General features: G+C 45.8%; 1 protein-coding gene across 1 annotated transcript in view; it reads right to left on the minus strand.

Moving 5' to 3' along the window:
- The window catches only part of ncanb (neurocan b), a 180721-nt gene that overhangs the window by 132300 nt on the left and 29147 nt on the right, over positions 1-19274 (minus strand). The window contains exons 5-6 of the mRNA XM_056276867.1: positions 1230-1453; positions 225-393 (exon numbers count right to left, since the gene is read on the minus strand). Coding sequence (XP_056132842.1) covers positions 225-393; positions 1230-1453 — 393 coding nt within the window. The remainder of the gene's footprint in view (positions 1-224; positions 394-1229; positions 1454-19274) is intronic.

Here is a 19274-nt window from a genome sequence, read left to right on the forward strand (position 1 = left end):
CCTCCTCAAGAAAGATTTTTTTTCTCTTCATTCTTAACAAGGGTAAAACTATTGTTGGCTAAATAAGATTGTGTTACATCTTTACTTTTGGGGGTTTAATATGAGCACATGCATTGGTAAATTCTACTTCGAGAACAGTAGAGTGGCACAGCTTTCAGAACAGAGCATTACTACGTGGCTTTTCACAATGGCAAAGTGCCGTCACACACTCCTTTGTAATTTACCTGTGACCTCTAGCGGTACAGTGTCCTGTTCATCATTGATGCCCACCACCACTTCACAGCGGTACAGACCAGAGTCACTAGAACGCAGGCCACTCAGGGCCAGGCTGGCGTTGTAGCGGTTGTCTTGGTAACCGGGCAGAGTGACACGACCTTGGAAGGCCTTTTTCACCTGGTGGAGGACGAGACAAGAGGAAGACAAATTAACGGATTAAATGGAAGGGAGAAAAGAGGGAAGAGAGGAAGGGGAAATGAAAGAAGCAAGGAAAGAAGGAAAAGAGGAAGGAAGTGAGGAGATGGAGGAAGGCTGAAGGAAGGAAGGAAAAAGAGGACGTTATAGGGGGCTTCCATTCTGACCGTCTGCTGTAGAATCAGAGTTCTCGTTCCTAAATCGCACAAATATTTTGCAATTTAGGAACAAGAATTTGTTGGGCAGAGTGTCAAGATGGCAAATGCAATGTTGTTGCATTGATAGAATGTAACATTTTTACCATTTTAGAGGATTTTCTCGACAGCGACGAGGATGAATATGTAAATAAAAATGTTAATTTGTTATAACATTGATATATTTTTGCAAGACAGTGAACATTAGCTATCTGTAATGTTATTATAGATCACCAAATAAGCCACAACTGTTGGATTTTGCCATTTTTGGAACGTTGTGCCGCTCAGACAGAGCGTCTCTTCAGCTGGAGCGTCAAGGCTCTGAACGCTCCCAGAGCATGGTGAAATGAATTTCCAAATGACAAGACAGCAAGCAGAGTGTGCTCTGATCCCCGTGGAGTGAATTTACAAACCCACCCATAATGGAAGGAATGAACAAACTAAACAAAGAGAAATTCTGGAGATTTAGGCCACTTAAAAGCAAAGCTGAAACATCCTCAATGTCCTGATACCAAACCTTTGCTTTGCATTTGAGTAACAAGAATATCAGTAAGGCTGAATGTCACATTAAACTCTGTCTATGCAAACACTGGGATTAGGCATCTTAGACCCACATAGCCTTACCTTGACCACATTGTCTTTTGCCACTAGAACCGACTGCTCCTTCTGCAGGCCATCAGAGCCTCTTTGACCCCAGACTTTGGTCCATTTGATCCTTGGGGGCTCGTGGGATGGACCTGTGCTGGAGCGCAAGGTGAAAAGACAAGGGAGGAGAACGGTTTTGGACAGCTCCTCACTGATGGTCTGGTGGGTCATCTTCCGCATGTTCACCACAGAGTCACCATGGACTACACCGGGGAGAGGAAACAGAGGAGATGAGAAGAGAACAGGAAAGGAGAAGACAGGGGAGAATGGAGGAGAAAAGCAGAGGTAGAGAGGAGAAGGAAGAGAAGGGGAGGGAGGTGAAGAGTAGATGTATGTAATTTCTATTGTGTAACAGAAACTTTATTCTAAATCCATAGGATGCTTTTCTCATTGCATTGAAAACATGTTCGTTAATTGCATCCTGTACAGGAAAATGTGTGCTTGCTTTTCTGCTGTCATTTCTTTCTTTTGGAGGGTAATAGGCAAAGCATCCAGGCTCATTCTATTTCATTGATTATTAGATATTGATCCTGCAGACAATTACTATGCAACCTTAACAGAGGGAGGAAGGGGCAGACAGTAAAGGTGATTTATCAACAGCTCTTTCATAACCCATATTTTAAACCAAGATGTTTAATATAGAATGATCATCACTTCTGAGTTGGAGGGGCCTCTACATTAATCAGTGACACATGTGTGATTATAAAATTGGAAAAAGTGGATGGCTTACTGTGTAACCAATTTAACGCTCAGCTTTTCAGTGCAGTCCCTTAAGAAGTCCCCATGCACCAACAGCTTCTTGTTAAGCAATAGTCAGCAAAGTTCTCCATCTTTGATCATCCTCTTTTACTCCCAACCAATGTCAAACAAACCTGTATTCACTATTAAAACACAAACTTTACAAGCCAACAACTTCACTCACGATACTCTGATAGAATCACATTCATGCATTCCTTGCTCCTTTCACCAGTAAAAGGACTGAAGTGGCTCTATGCGGTGCAGTGGATAAATGCAGTGCCCAGCATTCTACCCTCAAAAACGGACAGTGCTTCTCGCACTCTACATGCACCAACATTCATTGCGTGTACACAGTGTCTGAATGAGGTTTACATAGAAATCCATACCGCTGCTTTTCATTCAACACACTCAGTCTCTCCTGCTTCCTAATCAGCACTGCAAGCCAAACATAACTCATTAGGTTAACCGACAGAAAAAAGATGAAGAGAGAGATGGGGGGGTTGACAGAAAATTAAAGACTGATCAAAATTAGACACAGCGATAGATCGATAGAGGCTGGGATTCAGTATAGGTGATATTAACAGAATTAAGTATCAAAGATGATCCGAAAGCCTCTACCAGCAAGACATCTCGCTCTGTAGTTCTTTTTAATTTAAGACTTAATTAATAAAACCATTCACTCTGTTGGAAAAATATCAGAAATATCATTAGAGCAGTACCAAGCAAGAACAATAATTCAAAATCCACTTATGCCACTTTTCAATACACATGTGCTGGCTTGGCTGTACCCGGTTTGACTTGGTGCCTCAAGGCCAGCCCAGCTGGGATCTGCATTTCCATTACAACAGGGCTTTAAGGTGTCTAACTTATAACGCACTTATCTTAAATCGATGACTTTTACAAGCAGCGCCTTCTTTAGCGCTGTTTACTATTGCACCCATGGATGTATCATCCATGATTGCACCGTGCAACTGTTGTTGGTAGCCATCATGGATTTTTAGGCTGTTGTTAACATAGGTGCCGATCCCATGGGTGCTCCACCAAAAGAGTTGAGTACCCACGAGGAAGGCCGATCAAAAAATACATGAACAAATAAGTAAATAACATCTTTCCAAAAAAACTGCATCTATTTATTATTTCACACACGATGTAGTGTTAAGTTGTGAACGTGGCCAATATGTATGTAAAAACTGCGTTTTGAATACCAAGGTATGGTATTCATGTAGGGTTTTTTTTTTCTTAGGTATTGCTATCGGTTGTACTATTACACACACGAGTGACGTAGTGTTATGTTGTGGCCATCCATCCATTATCTGAACCACTTATCCTACTCTCAGGGTCGCGGGGATGTTGGAGCCTATCCCAGCAGTTGTTGGGCGGCAGGCGGGGAGACACCCTGGACAGGCCGTCAGACCATCACACAGGGCCAACACACACACACACACACACACACACACACACACACACACACACACACACACACACACACACACACATTCATACCTAGGGGCAATTTAGTATGGCCGATTCACCTGACCTACATGTCTTTGGACTGTCAGAGGAAACCAGAGCACCCGGAGTAAACCCACGCAGACACGGGAAGAGCATGCAAAGGAGGACGACACGGGATGACCCCCAAGGTTGGACTATCCCGGGGCTCAAACCCAGGACCTTCCTACTGTGAGGCAACCTCACTAACCACTGCGCCAAGGTGCCGCCTGAAAAACTTGTGAATGCTCAAAATCCATCTAAAACACAACATAGTCCCCAGTAACATTAAATGATGAAACAATAAATGTAATAAACAATGAGTAAATGATGAAACAATAAATGGAGTGAAACACTTTAAAAAAAGTGTAAAAGTAAAATATAAAAAAGAGAATACAATATAAGAAAAAACATGCAAGGTAATATGTATGTAAATACTACCCCATCAAGACTGCTGGTATGGTGTAGCCTGTTAGCATTTGTACCAGTGCAGTGTCACTTTCGCTGCGGTTTGTCTCACGCCGACAGACAACAGCAGCGTAGTAAGCTTACATCGCTGAAGTAAGCACAATAAAAATCATTTCGTGACAATTATCATTTTGGTGGTATAAACTTAACCGCTTATTGCTCGAAATATGGAGAAGGGATGACGAAAGGGATTTAGAAGAGGAAGCTGTCATTAGACGTTTGAAGAGAATGGTAACAGAAAAAATAACCAATCAATGATGATGAAGCCCATCTGTCGTCATCGCTAACCGCTTGGAGGCGAGTCTGGCGCGCTTTGGCACGACTGAAGACACTACATCTCGGGCGTGACTCGACACCCAGGGAAAATAAATGTTTAAATTTCTTTTTTAACATTTTTTTTTTACAAATTAGGTGTTGGGGTGGTATAAAAAAACACACTGCAAAGTTAAAATCAAGTTAAAACTTGATTTTATTAAAATTTTACATGTCCACTGTAGTGGACAACAGGACTTAATTGTTTAATTTAATTGTTTAATTGTTCTGAAGCGTGAAACATTTAAGGTTGAGTATGTACACGGAAAGATCCACTGGAATCATCCAGTAAAATTAAACGCCACAAACAAAACAAATAGCAAATGTAGATTTTCCATTCCCATGTAGTAACTTCATCATTTTCATTAGACGTTTGATTCTAGACAGTATTTCGTGAAGCATTCTGACTTTCTGGAGACACAGAGGAACATGTTGCACTTTATGCCTCTCACAAAGGTTTTGCTTTTGCATCCAGGCATTCTGCATCTGGAAGCATTTGGAATGTTGAGCATTTTGGGCAAATACTCAACATTCCAAGGCTTATTTTCCTGAGCTTTCACACCGCGAATAAAGGCATCAGCCAATCACGTTGTGCGGAATGGGCGTTATGTCACAACTCATATTGTCAATGGCGGACCTGTTGATCGTTTGTGTTTCTCATCGCCCTGTATTGCACAACAACGGAAGGACACAAAAATTATAAAGAGGGGGAACTGGGGGGGGGGGGAGTGATCCTCCCACGCGCTACGTCCCCCTGGCGAAACTCCTCACTGTCAAGTGAAAAGAAGCGGCTGGCGACTGCAGCCATCCCCGGATCAGCAGAGGGGGTGGAGCAGTAACCGGGACAGGGGCCAAGTAAAATTGGGGAGGGAGACGTGAGACGTGACAAATAACCGACACGAAAATGCGAAATTTCGTGTTGGTTATTTGTCACGTCTCCGGTGTTTAAAGGCATGTAGACCTCACTGTAGACCTCACCTTTCACAATTTTGTTGTTTAGCCATCAAAGCTACATGTAAGTAGACAGCTTTGATTGAGAAAGACCAAGCACAATCAATAATTTAGCACAATTAACATGTTATAAAAATGTTAAAAGGGATAGTTCACTTGAGAACACTTTTGCACGTTCTTTTATATGTCCATCCTTCTAATGCAGGGGTGGGCAATCTTATCCAGAAAGGGCCAGTGTGGGTGAAGGTTTTTGTTCCAACCAGGCAATTACACACCTGTGTCTCCTAAGTTCCTCAGCAAAGACGCTACTGGTTGATTAGTGGGATCAGGTGTGCAACTGCTTGGTTGGAACAAAAACCTTCACCCACACTGGCCCTTTCTGCCCACCCCTGTTCTAATGAATGTGTTAACTTTTTCCCTCATTAATTGTTTCATTAGGTTCAAAAATAAAATGTTGGGATCTATTCCCTGGAACACATCTCCGTAGGTTTTCCAACCATTTTTGCACTGATTAAAAACCTCAGAACCCTACGTGTTGGTTTTGGCCCACCTCATCTGGGTCCTCCTCACCTTTCACCCTCTTCTGTCTCATCCTCTCTCTGGACTCTCATCCCCTGATAAATCGATGTCAGATTCTCCCTCAGTGATTCTGTTAAGAATCCTCTCTGCCTCCGCCATAGAGCTGTCTACTGTAAAAATGTGAAACAAACATAAGTACAAAGTCCTGATGTCCACTACACAGGGCATTTATAAATTAGCGTTTTTCAAATGAAAAGAAATAAGCTCAGCTCTGAAAACTCATTCAGATATTTCTGAGACGTTTACTTACTCGAAACAATCGAAATATAACATTAAAATATGTTTTATGTATGAATATCACGCTTACTTTTCTCTCCCCCCACAATAAAACGCACTTACTGAGATGGCAGCCATTTTGAAGATAGTCACAGGCACGTTGGCAAGGTCACACCCCCACATGTGACGTCATTTTAAAGCCCCAGTTCAGGACTAACAAGAGTGTTGTGGGAGTGCAGGAATGAGGAGACGGAGAGATCGAGTCGAATCAATTCCGTTTACTCGCCACACAAAACGACACCGATATAGCACAGTCTCTCGTGGCAACCAGCTAACCGCTAGGCTGCTGCAACATGGCTCCACCCCGGAAACTCTAAGCAGTGCTACGTCAGCACTCTGAACGTCTGCCGTAAAGGAGCAGCGGCCCCTGGTGAATCTACCCTCAATCGTGTATCGCCAGGGAAAACGGGTACAAAAAAAATCACGCGTATCGCCACAGTGTCATACAGTATGAGAGATATTATGCGCAAAAACGTAATGAATTGCTGGGTCTCAGGAAACCGCAAATCAACACGGAGAGGTTTGACTCGGCCCGGCCAAAAGTGCCAATGGATATTAAAAAAAAAATCTACTCTCTTTCTGTTGGAACAGGCCAAGGACATGGAACGGCATGCAATCATGACAGCGAAAAGAGTGAGAGAGGTAGCATAAGAGAAGAGAGATATAGGTGATAATGTATACAAGAGGGGGGGGGAACAAAGGGCACTTCTTGCTTGGGTGGAAAAGGAAGCGAGGCCAGTCGGTGGAGTAAACGATCCTATTGGTTTCTTTTCATCAGTGTCCGTGTGATAACGTGTTCTTTATGAAAAGATGGAGTTTCACCGGATTCGGGTTTACCGATTTTATTCAGTCTCACGGAACAGCGTACAAATTCACACGTTGTCATTTCAGTTATCACTACTTTGTATGTCTCAACTCATCAACTTGATAACCCTCGGAGTCAACTGTACCTCCTTATGGTGTGGGGTGGTACTGCAGGTAAGTATAATATGAACAGGTAGTCGGTATACCACAGTCCGTTTCCTCCACACCTTCAGTGGGCCCTGCTCCAGTTCCATCTGATTGGATCTCATGTTAAAGAACCAGCATCTTGTCCCTATACCTACAATCTGGGAACGGCCCCTTCTGTCTACACAGTAATTAGAGACTGGATTGCAATACGGGGAAACATCTCGTCCAACAACCACGGGCACGTTGTGCCTCAAGTGGCTAATTCTCTGAATCCACCCCGCTCACTACTTTGTCAATTTCTTGCTTGTCTCCTGCCACTCTTCCTGAAAGTCTTTCCTCTACCTACTTGTATCTATTTCTATCTATCTGTCTATCTATGCATCCATCTATGACCGCCACTCGGCTTTGGGCACGGGGTTTTATTTTCTGTACTTCTGATTATCTATTTATTTATCTCACGGAAATATTAGTTTTTGTTAAATTTCTTAGTCCAGTATTTACAGCAGATATGTACAGTAGTGTTTTTTTTTATTTTCTGGGTCTGATGCCTTCCTGTTGCCTCGGTGGTCAAATTCACTTCATTCATTCTGATTCGATTTTGCCTCGGTTCCCTCATCTTCAAATCCCAATGAATCCCAGCCAATAGAAGAGGGATAAAGTGTGTGTGTGTGTGTTTGCTGGTTTGCGTTTGCAAGTGGGGCCCAGAATGTACACAACAGCATCAATTGAGTAAAATAATCTCATCTCTCATTCACTATTCATGGAACATTGAATGTGCATGCTGCATGCACATGCACACACTCTCTGTTTCTTGCCGGTTTTCATTTCATTTTCATTCCTTGCAACACCCGCAAAACAAAAAAAAAACGTGCGTGAATAGCTGTCGTTGCTCATTCCTGCAGCCGTTATGCTGTCGCCGTCATCTTTGCAAAGGGGCTCGGTTCCTCTTCCCTGATAGCTTAACATCAACGCATCCACCCCAAACCCCTCCCCATCACTTAAATAAACATACATTCCCACTTCCTTGCCTCCCCCTGTGACATCCTCTTACACAACTGTCGCTTGTCTAAGAGGATGAGCGATTCACAAGCACATCACTCTGCTCAGCAACATCGGCCCGACGTCAGGCTGGAAAATTGCCACTCGCTTCACACTCAGGAGATGTTCAGCTAAATGAGTGAAGTGACCTGTGAGCGAAACGGCACGAGGGCCTCTCAGAGGCTCGGGGATAACAGGGGAGAGGAGGAACCTTTGATGTTGTTTATCCCCGATCAAGAGCGGCTGAAGGTGTTTTCCCCATGTGAAAGGATAGACCGGGATTACCATGTTTTTTGTTTTGTTTATTTTTACAGGAAAAGGCATCGCCTTGATTTCAGTATACAGCATCTGCAACACATGGGGTCGAGTCCAAGTTGATTTTTTTTTCAACATCACACTCATTTTCTTTGAAGGAGTTTCATCATTTGAGCTAATTATTTTGCGATCAGTCATGATGTGAAGAGCAGGTGTGCACTTTGAGCGGCAGATATCTCATTTTGAAACCAGACTCTATGCAGGTCTTCTACTCAGAGTGAAGGAAAGTTCTGAGTTGCACGAAAACCCCAACAAAAAAACAAATCCAGGGGTAGGTTAAAAGAGAACGGTGTGAATGGGGAGAGGTTGTTTTTGGAGCGGACCTCTCGTGAAGCATGCGCTCTGCAAGGCCGGTACAGGAATGTGCTTTCTGCTAGAAACAGGTGCAGAGGGAACTGAAGCACTTTTAACATTTGTGTTACTCGATAGCAGCAGCAGAGCACGTTTCTCCTGTAGGGGCAGAAGAAAAACAGACACTGCTGAAAAGATGAGGAGGTGCAAGTGAATCCAACAACATAGTTTGGCCAGGGATGGCAACTGGGAAAGAGCAGCGAGGGCAACCTCATGGGAAAAAAAAGGATGTTTAATGTGCCATTGCCATGTGTGAAAGGCCAAATGGAGTGATGTGATGATGTGGGAGGGAGTCTGTGAGGACTTGAAGGGGGGGGGGGGGCTGAGACTCAGTGAGTCAGTAGATTTGCAGAGCAAGTGACACGCAGACTTGCGCGCACACATTTGCCCACAACAACTCACACAAATAACAACACATCATTCGGGAAAGGCTATCAGACTTCATGCCTCTTTCTCCCTCTCTTTCTTTGCTTTCTCCCCCTCGACGACGTTGTTTACATCATGCACACAGACACAAAGTGCACACACACACACACACACTCAACACAAACACAGGCGTGCACACACACACAAGGTGCACACACACACACACACACACACACACACACACACACACACACACACACACACACACACACATGGTCCCAAAGGACTATCAACGTGTGATTTCTGAACCACCTTGCTCGACTCTAGTGCAGCCCTAATTTATTCTTCAGCAGAGAGGCGTCAGTGATGCTTCATCTGTTTGCCAGTCTCAGGCTACTTTCCTCCTGGATAAGCACCAGTTTGGTACACTGCCGCACCACCCGGCCAATGCAACTGTGCCACAAAAGAAGCCGGCCGGGCTGTCCGATCCACAGCCTCCTTCACAATGCTCCGTCCCTTCTTGCGCTCTCCTTCAAGTTTATTTGCACTAATGTGTACATACCTTTTGTCTCCCTTCTCTTAAGCCTGAAGGCATCGAGCCCGTGCGAAAATCTCCGGCGTTAGATCAAACGAAATCAACCCCAGATACCGCTTTACAAAAGCCTGAATTACATCTTGAAAGGGGAGTCAGAGAAAAAGAAAAATAATGCTGTACGCACACACGGCAGGGCAATGAATGCAAACTAGCAACAGCCCCTTTCGACATAGATACACCAAATCTGCATTTAGATGGAAATGTTTTCACAAGCATAACCCTCCAACACCCTCCTTTGTTTGGTGATCCATCTGTTTTTCATCTTGCTCTCTGTCTCCCTTTTTGTAAATGAGACCCAATCAGACCCACCCTAACCTGCCTTGTGGACAGGAGAGAGGAGAGGAAAATAGCTGAATGCTAATCGTCTTTATATCCTCCGAAGCAGCTGGGTACTAATAAAAAGCATGCAGTTCAGCAAAACCCCTTCTGGTAATAAGATTAAAATCACATACTGGCATGGAGTCATGAACAGAGCTAAATGATAACAGTCCATTTTCATTCTCCTTGTCTTATGTCCTTGTGTTCCTTTAATATTGGAAGGAGACTCTCCGGACCGCCCCTTGGAGCTTGTCCCCTCCGATGGTTTTGGAGCTGAGGCTACGGATTTTCTCATTTTCTTTCTGCTGGTTCACAGTGCCATCTATGTGACTGTCACCGTTGGCCCATCTGTCTTTACGTCAAAATTATTAAACACAGCTAGAGAGCCTTTATGTGCCTGGCATAGCGCTGCACATAGACACCAGGTGGGTGGTAATGGCCTTTTCACTGTGATGGGAACACAATGGCTGACATCGCTCCCTGCTCTCCCGCTCGCTCTCTCTTTCTCTCTCTCTCTCTCTACGTCTGTGTCTGCCTCACTTGCTCTCTCCATTCTGACATGTCTGCAGTGGGTTTTCCAATGATAAAGTCCCCCATTATTATCTATTAGCTTACATCAAACCAGCCAGCCTGCCAGTCAGGAGCTATTGGGGCTGATCGAGTGCATCCTCCTCTGTTACCATTCTCTAGACAGTGTGTGTGTGGGTGTGTGTGTGTGTGTATGTGTGTGTGTGTGTGCAGGCATGTGTGTGTGCATGTGTGTCCATGCAAGTGTGTGTGCATGTGTATCCATGCACGTATGTGCGTGTGTGTGCATGTCAAATCAGGACAGATGAGCTGTGTGAAACAGGCTTGCTGTTGTCAGCTGATTACTCTGTTAAGAACCGACAACTCGCAGCACAGAAATGACGGACTGCAGTGGGTCAGGGTCAACTAGCATTTGTAAGCACTTCTCGGTGTTTGATTTGACCTGCAAAGAGTCCCAAGCAGGTGAGATTTAGTACATCGTGGCAACTCTGGCAGTGTCAAGTAAAATGTAAAGAGGTCTGACTTTAACCCTTGTGTTGTCCACACATTCTGTATATTGTCCCTTTCTTAAGGGTCATTTATGACCCGCCTTCATTAAACCTCTAATTAAAGCAACTTAATTTAATTTTAAACCCCAAATCTATTTTGCATGAAGAAACAACCTGTCATTCATCACAAACTTTGTGACTATATGGGTTTTCCCTCTTCACAGTGCAGAAAGACTGCATTTAACCGGTGGACACCCCTCGTTTTTATAGGGTCAAACATGACCCTAAGACAAGCTTAGTACCCTAGTGGTGCACAACTTTCATGGAAATATGAAGAAAAACAACATTTCACTTCTTCTAATGTTGGGGTCACTCTAGGAAAAGTCATAAAATTTCAAGTTGAAAAAATATCATTTACCTGATCTAAAAATCTGTTTATACGCCTTCCAGGTCAAAAATTACCCTAAGACAATCTTAGTGGGCGGCACGATGGCGCAGTGGTTAGCATGGTCGCCTCACAGCAAGAAGGTTCTGGTTCGAGCCCCAAGGTAGTCCAACCTTGAGGGTCGTCCCAGGTCGTCCTCTGTGTGGAGTTTGCATGTTCTCCCCGTGTCTGTGTGGGTTTCCTCCGGGTGCTCCGGTTTCCTTCCACAGTCCAAAGACATGTAGGTCAGGTGAATCGGCCATGCTAAATTGTCCCTAGGTGTGAATGTGTGTGTGTGTGTGTGTGTGTGTGTGTGGGTGTGTGTGCCTTGTGATGGCTTGGCCTGTCCAGGGTGTCTTCCCGCCTGCTGCCCAATGACTGCTGGGATAGGATCCAGCATCCCTGCGACCCTGAGAGCAGGATAAGTGGTTTGGATAATGGATGGATGGATGGATGGATGGATGGATGGATGGATGGATGGATGGATGGATGGATGGATGGACAATCTGAGTACCCCAGTGGTGTACAGCTTTCATGGAAATATGAAAACAATGTTTCACTTTTTCAAGTGTTGGGGTCACTCTAGGTAAAGCCATCAAATTTCAGGTTGAAAAAAGATAATGTAGAGTCTTTTCTCTGCCGTTAAAAACCATTACGGGCCTTTTTTTGACCTGTAAGGCAACAGAACCGTTTTCTTGTGACTTTCTAAACTTTCTAGCAGTTACGTCAATTACGGCCATCCCACTTAACTGCCACGTGCAAAATGTACACGGTAAAGCCATGCATATTACAAATACTTTAGAGTCACTGTAGATGTTCACTTGTTACCATTAGACCCAATGGACTGAGGCCAGTTTAATTATTGCTACAATGTTACAAGGTCCATTAAACAGAGACAGACTCATGTGATCACAGCATCGCGGGTCCACATCCGCACATCTGCTGCACGTCATCCCCTGCTCAACTCACACCGTGTTTCTTGTCTATCTCAACCGTCCTGTCAAATAAAGGCTAAAATATGCCCAAAAATCTCTTTTAAAAATAAAAAGCAAGGGAATAAAACACTCCAAGGGCAGTGCTTGAGAGCGCTACTCTTAATGGTACTCGTGCAAGCTTTGACAAAACTGCTTATTGTCTTTGTAATTTTTTTTTTTGAGTGACTTTCAAAATGTATCTCCAACATCTGAGTCATCTAACTAGACCTTGAATAACACATAGCGATAGAGGAAAAGAATGAGAGACACAGGCAGATAGAGATAGACAGATAGATGGACATATAGATATAAATAGACAGACAGATAAAGAAACACACACACACATACAGAGAGAGAGAGAGATGCAGAGGCTGACTCCTAAATGCTAAACCTAAAAAAACCTAAAACCCAAATGATAACCATGGCAACAGAGTCACCACTAACTAAATGGGGGGAAACCTTCTGATCAGGGGAGAAAACACACACACACACACACACACACACACACACACACACACACACACACACACACACACACACACACACACACACACACATTGCTTGAGGGGGGTCGGTTCAAAGACCAGATCTGAGGCTATGTGGAATGTAAATTGAATGATAGGCGACTGGTTTCCTCCTGCTTCCAGTGACTGTGTGATCACTGTGCTTTTTTGCATCAGAGTACAGCTGCCTTCCCTTGCTTCAAAAACCACACACAATTCCACACAAACTCAGACACACACACACACACACACACACACACACACACACACACACACACACACACACACACACACGCAAACACACACACCATACTTAAATACTTTAACAGTGAAATACATATACTACATGCCAAGCAAACTCATGACTAAAAAGTGGAGTTGCTTGTCAGGGATGACAAAAAGGTGTGCGAATACACGTGGTGTGTGTGTGTGTGTGTGTGTGTCTACTAGAGCCCACTAGAGCCCCGTTATGAGCTAATTGCAGATAAATCAGCACTGGCGTTTATAATGGCCGATAAGTGACGATTAAAAAAGAAATGGGAGAGACGGAAGATGGATCCTTCACCGTGTTATGAGTGTTGTCGTTGCGTAGTTTGCAACTCCACTGTGGCAACACGTGTGTGTGGAACACCACAAATCACAACAGTCAGCTGAACCAAGTGGGGTCCAGAAGAGTGGCCCACGATAGATACCGTCTGTTCAAGTCCAACTTTGTCATATGTATTTAGAATACAATGAAATTCTTGTGGTCTGGCTCTCTCTGCCTTAACACAGAGGACACAAGGACAAAGGAGACATCATCCCCCCAAAAACACTACAGACCTACACAGACTGTACACAATGAAGTCATACATTCATTCATTATCCAAACCGCTTATCCTTACTCAGGGTTGTGGAGGATGCTGGAGCCTATCCCAGCAGTCATTGGGCGGCAGGCAGGAAGACACCCTGGATAGGCCACCAGTCCATCACAGGGCCGACTCACACACACGCAAAGTGTGTGTGTGAGTGTGTGTGTGTGTGTCGGCCTGGGGACAATTTAATACAGCCGATTAACCTGGCCTACATGTCTTCGGACTGTGGGCGAAAACCCACGCAGACACAGGGAGAACATGCAAACTCCACACAGAGGACGACCCGGGACGACCCACCAAGGTTGGACTACCCCAGGGCTTGAACCCAGGACCTTCTCGCTCTGAGGCGACTGCGCTAACCACTGCGCCACCCAATTCATACATTATATACATAATATACGGTACACGATAACACAACAATGTAAGGTGCATATGGGTGCATCAGCTGTTCAGCCACCTGACTGACTGCCTGTGGAAAGAAACTATTAGTGAGACAGGTGGTGTGTGATTTGATGCTCCGGTAGCATTTTTTGGAAGGAGCGAGAACAGAACATTAGCAGGGTGGCTGGTATCCTTAAATATGTTTTGGGCTTTGCTTTTGCAGCAAGTGGTGTTAAGTATTATTAAGTTGTGGTAGTTCCATGCCAATGACTGTTTTGCTGCTGTTTCTACAGTCCTTTGCAGCAGTCTGCAATCCTGAGCTGTCAGGCTGCCAAACCACACTGTGGTACAGCCTGTTAATACACTCTCCATGGTACTACCATAAAAGTTCATAAGAGTTTTGGTACTCATACCAAAACTGTGTTCATTGTAACTTGATAACTGTCTCGAGAAATACATAAATAATAACTAGAAGAGTGCACTCAGTACAGCGCAGATCTCCACCGGGCATATCTCCTCTTCTCCGGTGCTGTCACAGCCGCCCCCGCGCCCTCCCAGGACTCACTTTCGTCGTCCCAGTATCCCCAAATGTCTCCCTTATCTTGGCCACTCCCCCTGCCCTAGTTTTTCTCCCCTGTTTGTGTGAGTATGTGTGTGTTTCAGGACTGGAGGGAGGTGTGCTGCAGGCAGAGCAGAGGTCTACTACCTGTATCTCATCTATTGCAATCAACCCTACACCTTATATACCCAGCCTTGCCAGATCATAGTGCCTGCTTGTCCCGTCTGCCCTGCCCAGCCCCTGTCTCCGGTCATTGGTCTGTCTCCATGGAGCCCTGCTTGTCTTCCTACTTCCCGGTTTGGTCAAGGTCCCCCTCCGCTGTGCGCTCTTGCCCTGGACCCAGTGTTCCCTGTCTGCTCCTCGCTCTACTGGCTCCTCATCTTGTCCGGCATTAAAGGACTCATTCTCGTTTTACCAAAACCCAGCCTTGAGTCTGTCTGTGTCGGCATATTGGGTTCGGTCTTGCAGGCCCAGTTAACGAGTGCTTGGACTTGACCACAAACCACCCTTTTTCTATCCTACTTGGAGAAGGGAAAATACAGAGGCACCGCCTACATATCTCCCCTTATCCGGTGCTCAGACATAGGTGGAAAACCAGGTGAGTTGGCACCCAACTGTAGTATAAAACAGGTTTTTCAAAGGTTTTGAATCGCCGCAACCATGAGAGGTCCTATATCATAGTCATAACTGTGCACAAATATTAACAGGCTGACGGGCCCAGTAGAATGCGAGATTAGCTGCGGACAGTTACGCATGCAACCCAACGCATTATCCCCTCCAGACTATCACCTGGCAGAGATGATAAATATCCCCATCACTTCTCCTCTTAGCCAAAGCAAGCCTGACAACATTCATGCCAGCCATGCCTGGTTTTGATGATGACGATGAGTTGCGTGGTGTGGGCCGACATGGCTCAGGCGGTAGAGCGGGTCGTCTAGTAATCAGAAGATTCCTGGTTCCATCTCCGGCTCCTCCAGAGAGCGTGTCAAAGTGTCCTTGAGCAAGACACTGAGCCCCTAACTGCTGCTGATGAGCAGGTTGGTGCAGCCAGGGTGTGTGTGTGTGTGTGTGTGTGTGTGTGTGTGTGTGTGTGTGTGAATAGGGAAAATGTGAGGCATACTCTGTAAAGCACTTAGAGTGGTCAGTAGACTAGAAAAGCACTATATAAATGCAGTCCATTTACCATTTAGGCTAAGTTGTTGGCAAACATAATTGTAGGTTTATTTTTGAAACACTGGCAGTTCTGGTGAGTTCAACACCGGTCCTATCATTTCTCCCTTGTCACGCCTAAAAATTCTCTGACAGCATCACTTACAGCAGCTTATAACACTGTCCACTGCTAAATTAGGTTACCCACAAAGCTGGCTAAAGCCACGTTTATCTGTGCGAGACAATTAACATCAATGATCAGTTAAACTACAGCGTTTAACTTATTCTGCCTGAATGAAGCAATGGTAAATATATCTGTGACTTGCGTGTCTGTAGTTAGTCGATGCATTGGAAATTACTAGACATGAGATGAATTAGGCCCTGTGATGGACCGGCGGCCTGTCCAGGGTGTCTCCCCGCCCGCTGCCCAATGACTGCTGGGATAGGCTCCAGCATCCCCGTGACCCTGAGAGCAGGATAAGCAGTTTAGATTATGGATGGAGATGAACTAGTATTTCAAATGGCTTGGTTGCCAAAACAAAGTTATCTAGCTTCTCTCTACCGCTCCTGTCCACCCTCCTCTGTGGCGAGGAAGAGGGGGTTCAGCACCAGAGGTGGCACTTAGCACTTAGGAAGAGAAGCAGAGTGCTTTGACAGGAGAGACTGCAGAGGAGCTTTGTTTCATGTATTACAGCCTGCCGCTGTTGGATAGGAAGTATTGGGGACTGAGGAAATAATGTTCTTTTATTACTGCTGAACCACACAGCACACTACCTCACTCACCACAGCTCTATAGTTTATTTGCCAAGTATTTGTTAAACATTTAATAGACGGCATGTCATCGTCATTTCACCCATATTTTTCTCAAGGATAATATATTTGTGCTTGATTTTTTTTTTTTTAATAATTTCTCTTTAACGTTCATAGGGCGGCACGGTGGCGCAGTGGTTAGCACGGTCACCTCACAGCAAGAAGGTCCCGGGTTCAAACCCCGGGGTTGTCCAACCTTGGGAGTGATCCAAGGTCTTCCTCTGTGTGGAGTTTGCATCTTCTCCCCGTGTCTGTGTGGGTTTCCTTCAGGTGCTCTGGTTTCCTCCCACAGTCCAAAAACATGTAGGTCAGGTGAATCAGCCGTAGTAAATTGTCCCTAGGTGGGAATGTGTCGGCCCTGTGATGGTCTGGCAGCCTGTCCAGGGTGTCTCCCCGCCTGCCGCCAAATGACTGCTGGGATAGGCTCCAGCTTCCCGCGACCCCAACTGAGATAAGCAGCTTGGATAATGGATGAATGGATGGATGGATGGATGGATGGATGGATGGATGGATGGATGGATGGATGGATGGAAGGCCCACATAACCAGTGGCAGACACAGCCTGTTTGAGGGATGGGGTGAAAAAAATAAAACGGGCACCAGCTGCATGCGGTGGGGCACCAGCGCGCAGAAAGTCCACGTTTTGTGCACTGGAAGAGCACCCAAGAGGGCACCTCATCATGTTTTATCTACCATAGGGGCATCTAAGAAGAAGACACTTTTGCGGCATTTTTCGTTTGGAGAACATGGGGGCGCCGTGCACCAGTGCACACCACACACACACACACACACACACACACACACACACACACACACACACACACACACACACACCACACACACTCATTCACACCTAGGGACAATTTAGTACAGCCGACCTACAAGTCTTTGGACTGTGGGAGGAAACCGGAGCACTTTCATTCCCCCCCCCCCTCATTTGTGGTTTAGCTAACTGGGTTAAACTTTATCTTGTGGCTCATTTGGAGTCGTTTGGGGAGCGGTGACACACGGCCCTCTCACGTGCCTTATCGATTTATCAATTATGCAATGCAGCAATTTTCAGTAAATTGTGCTGCACACAAGAATGCTTTTTTTTGGGGAGGGGTAGGATTTTTTTCCCTCTTTTTCTCCCCAATTGTATCCGGCCAATTACCCCACTCTTCCGAGTCATCCCAGTTGCTGCTCCACCCCCTCTGCCAATCCGGGGAGGGCTGCAGACTACTACATGCCTCCTCCAATACATGTGGAGTCACCAGCCGCTTCTTTTCACCTGACAGGGAAGAGTTTCACCAGGGGGACGTAGCAGTTGGGAGGATCACACTATCCCCCCCAGTTCCCCCTCCCCACTAAACAGGCGCCCCGACCGACCAGAGGAGGCGCTAGTGCAGCAACCAGGACACATACCCACATCTGGCTTCCCACCCGCAGACACAGCCAATTGTGTCTGTAGGGACGCCCGACCAAGCCGGAGGTAACACGGGGATTTGAACAGGCGATCCCCGTGTTGGTAGGCAACAGAATAGACCGCCATGCCACCCGGACTTCCCAAGAATGTTTTCTAAATGGGACAATCACACAATTGACGTCATAGCATTCTGTGCTCGGGCATGGTTAGCGATCACACAAGATGGTACCATGCCCGAGTCCAACTGAACCATGCCCAGGCCCACCTCTTCAAGCGGGCCAGGGCACGGTATGGATCACCTAGTGTGATTACACCATCTCTCTCTCTCTCTCTCTCTCTCTCTCTCTCTCTCTCTCTCTCTCTCTCTCTCTCTCTCTCTCTCTCTCTCTCTCTCTCTCTCTCTCTCTCTCTCTCTCTCTCTCTCTCTCTCTCCTGCCAAGCTCTTTCAGCTTCCTCGTACTCTCATCTCCCCTCATCTAAACCTGACTTTCCGCCTCATTCTCTCTCCCTTCTCTTCTTTCTCCAACTCTTTATCCCAGTCTGTCTCCACTGGCCCCATTTCCTCTTCTCCTCTCCTCTTTCTTCATCAATCCCCTTCTCTCCACGTCTATTCTTCTCATCTCCTCTCTCCATCTCGCTTTGCCCCTCTCCCACCGCCTCCATCGCATTCGCTCTCCTCTTCTTGCTTCTCCTCCTCATTACCTCTCGTTTTGTTGCTTCTGCCTGTACCTCCGTCAGTGTCCTCTCTCTCTTTCTCTTCTCTCTCCCCTTCACTCCTCACCTGCTCCTTTCCTCTATGCTTCTATCTACTGACTCATCTTTCCCTCCTCTCTCGTTTTTGCTTCTCATCTGCTCCCACTCTCTCCTCTCCTCCTCCATTCCCTGTCAATGCACCTTCTCTCAGTCCCTCCCCTCTCCTATCTCCATCTCTCTCACCCACTTCCGCACCCGTTTCTCAACACCTCACATCTTTCTTTCCCTCTTTTCCCATTTGCTTCTTTGGCCATATCCCTTCACTTTTCTCAACATCTACCCCACCTCACCACCACAACATTTTCACTCTTCTCCCCCATCTGCCCCCCACTAACCCTCATTTCCTGCCTGGGCCGGGCGACCTCTGTTCCTATCTCTCCTCCAACTCATCTCTCAGTAATGAATATTAACTATGCCGATCCGCTTCTCTCCAGTTTTCTATCTATCTGAA

Source organism: Lampris incognitus, chromosome 3 (assembly GCF_029633865.1).
Source record: "Lampris incognitus isolate fLamInc1 chromosome 3, fLamInc1.hap2, whole genome shotgun sequence".
NCBI classification, from domain to species: Eukaryota; Metazoa; Chordata; class Actinopteri; order Lampriformes; family Lampridae; genus Lampris; species Lampris incognitus.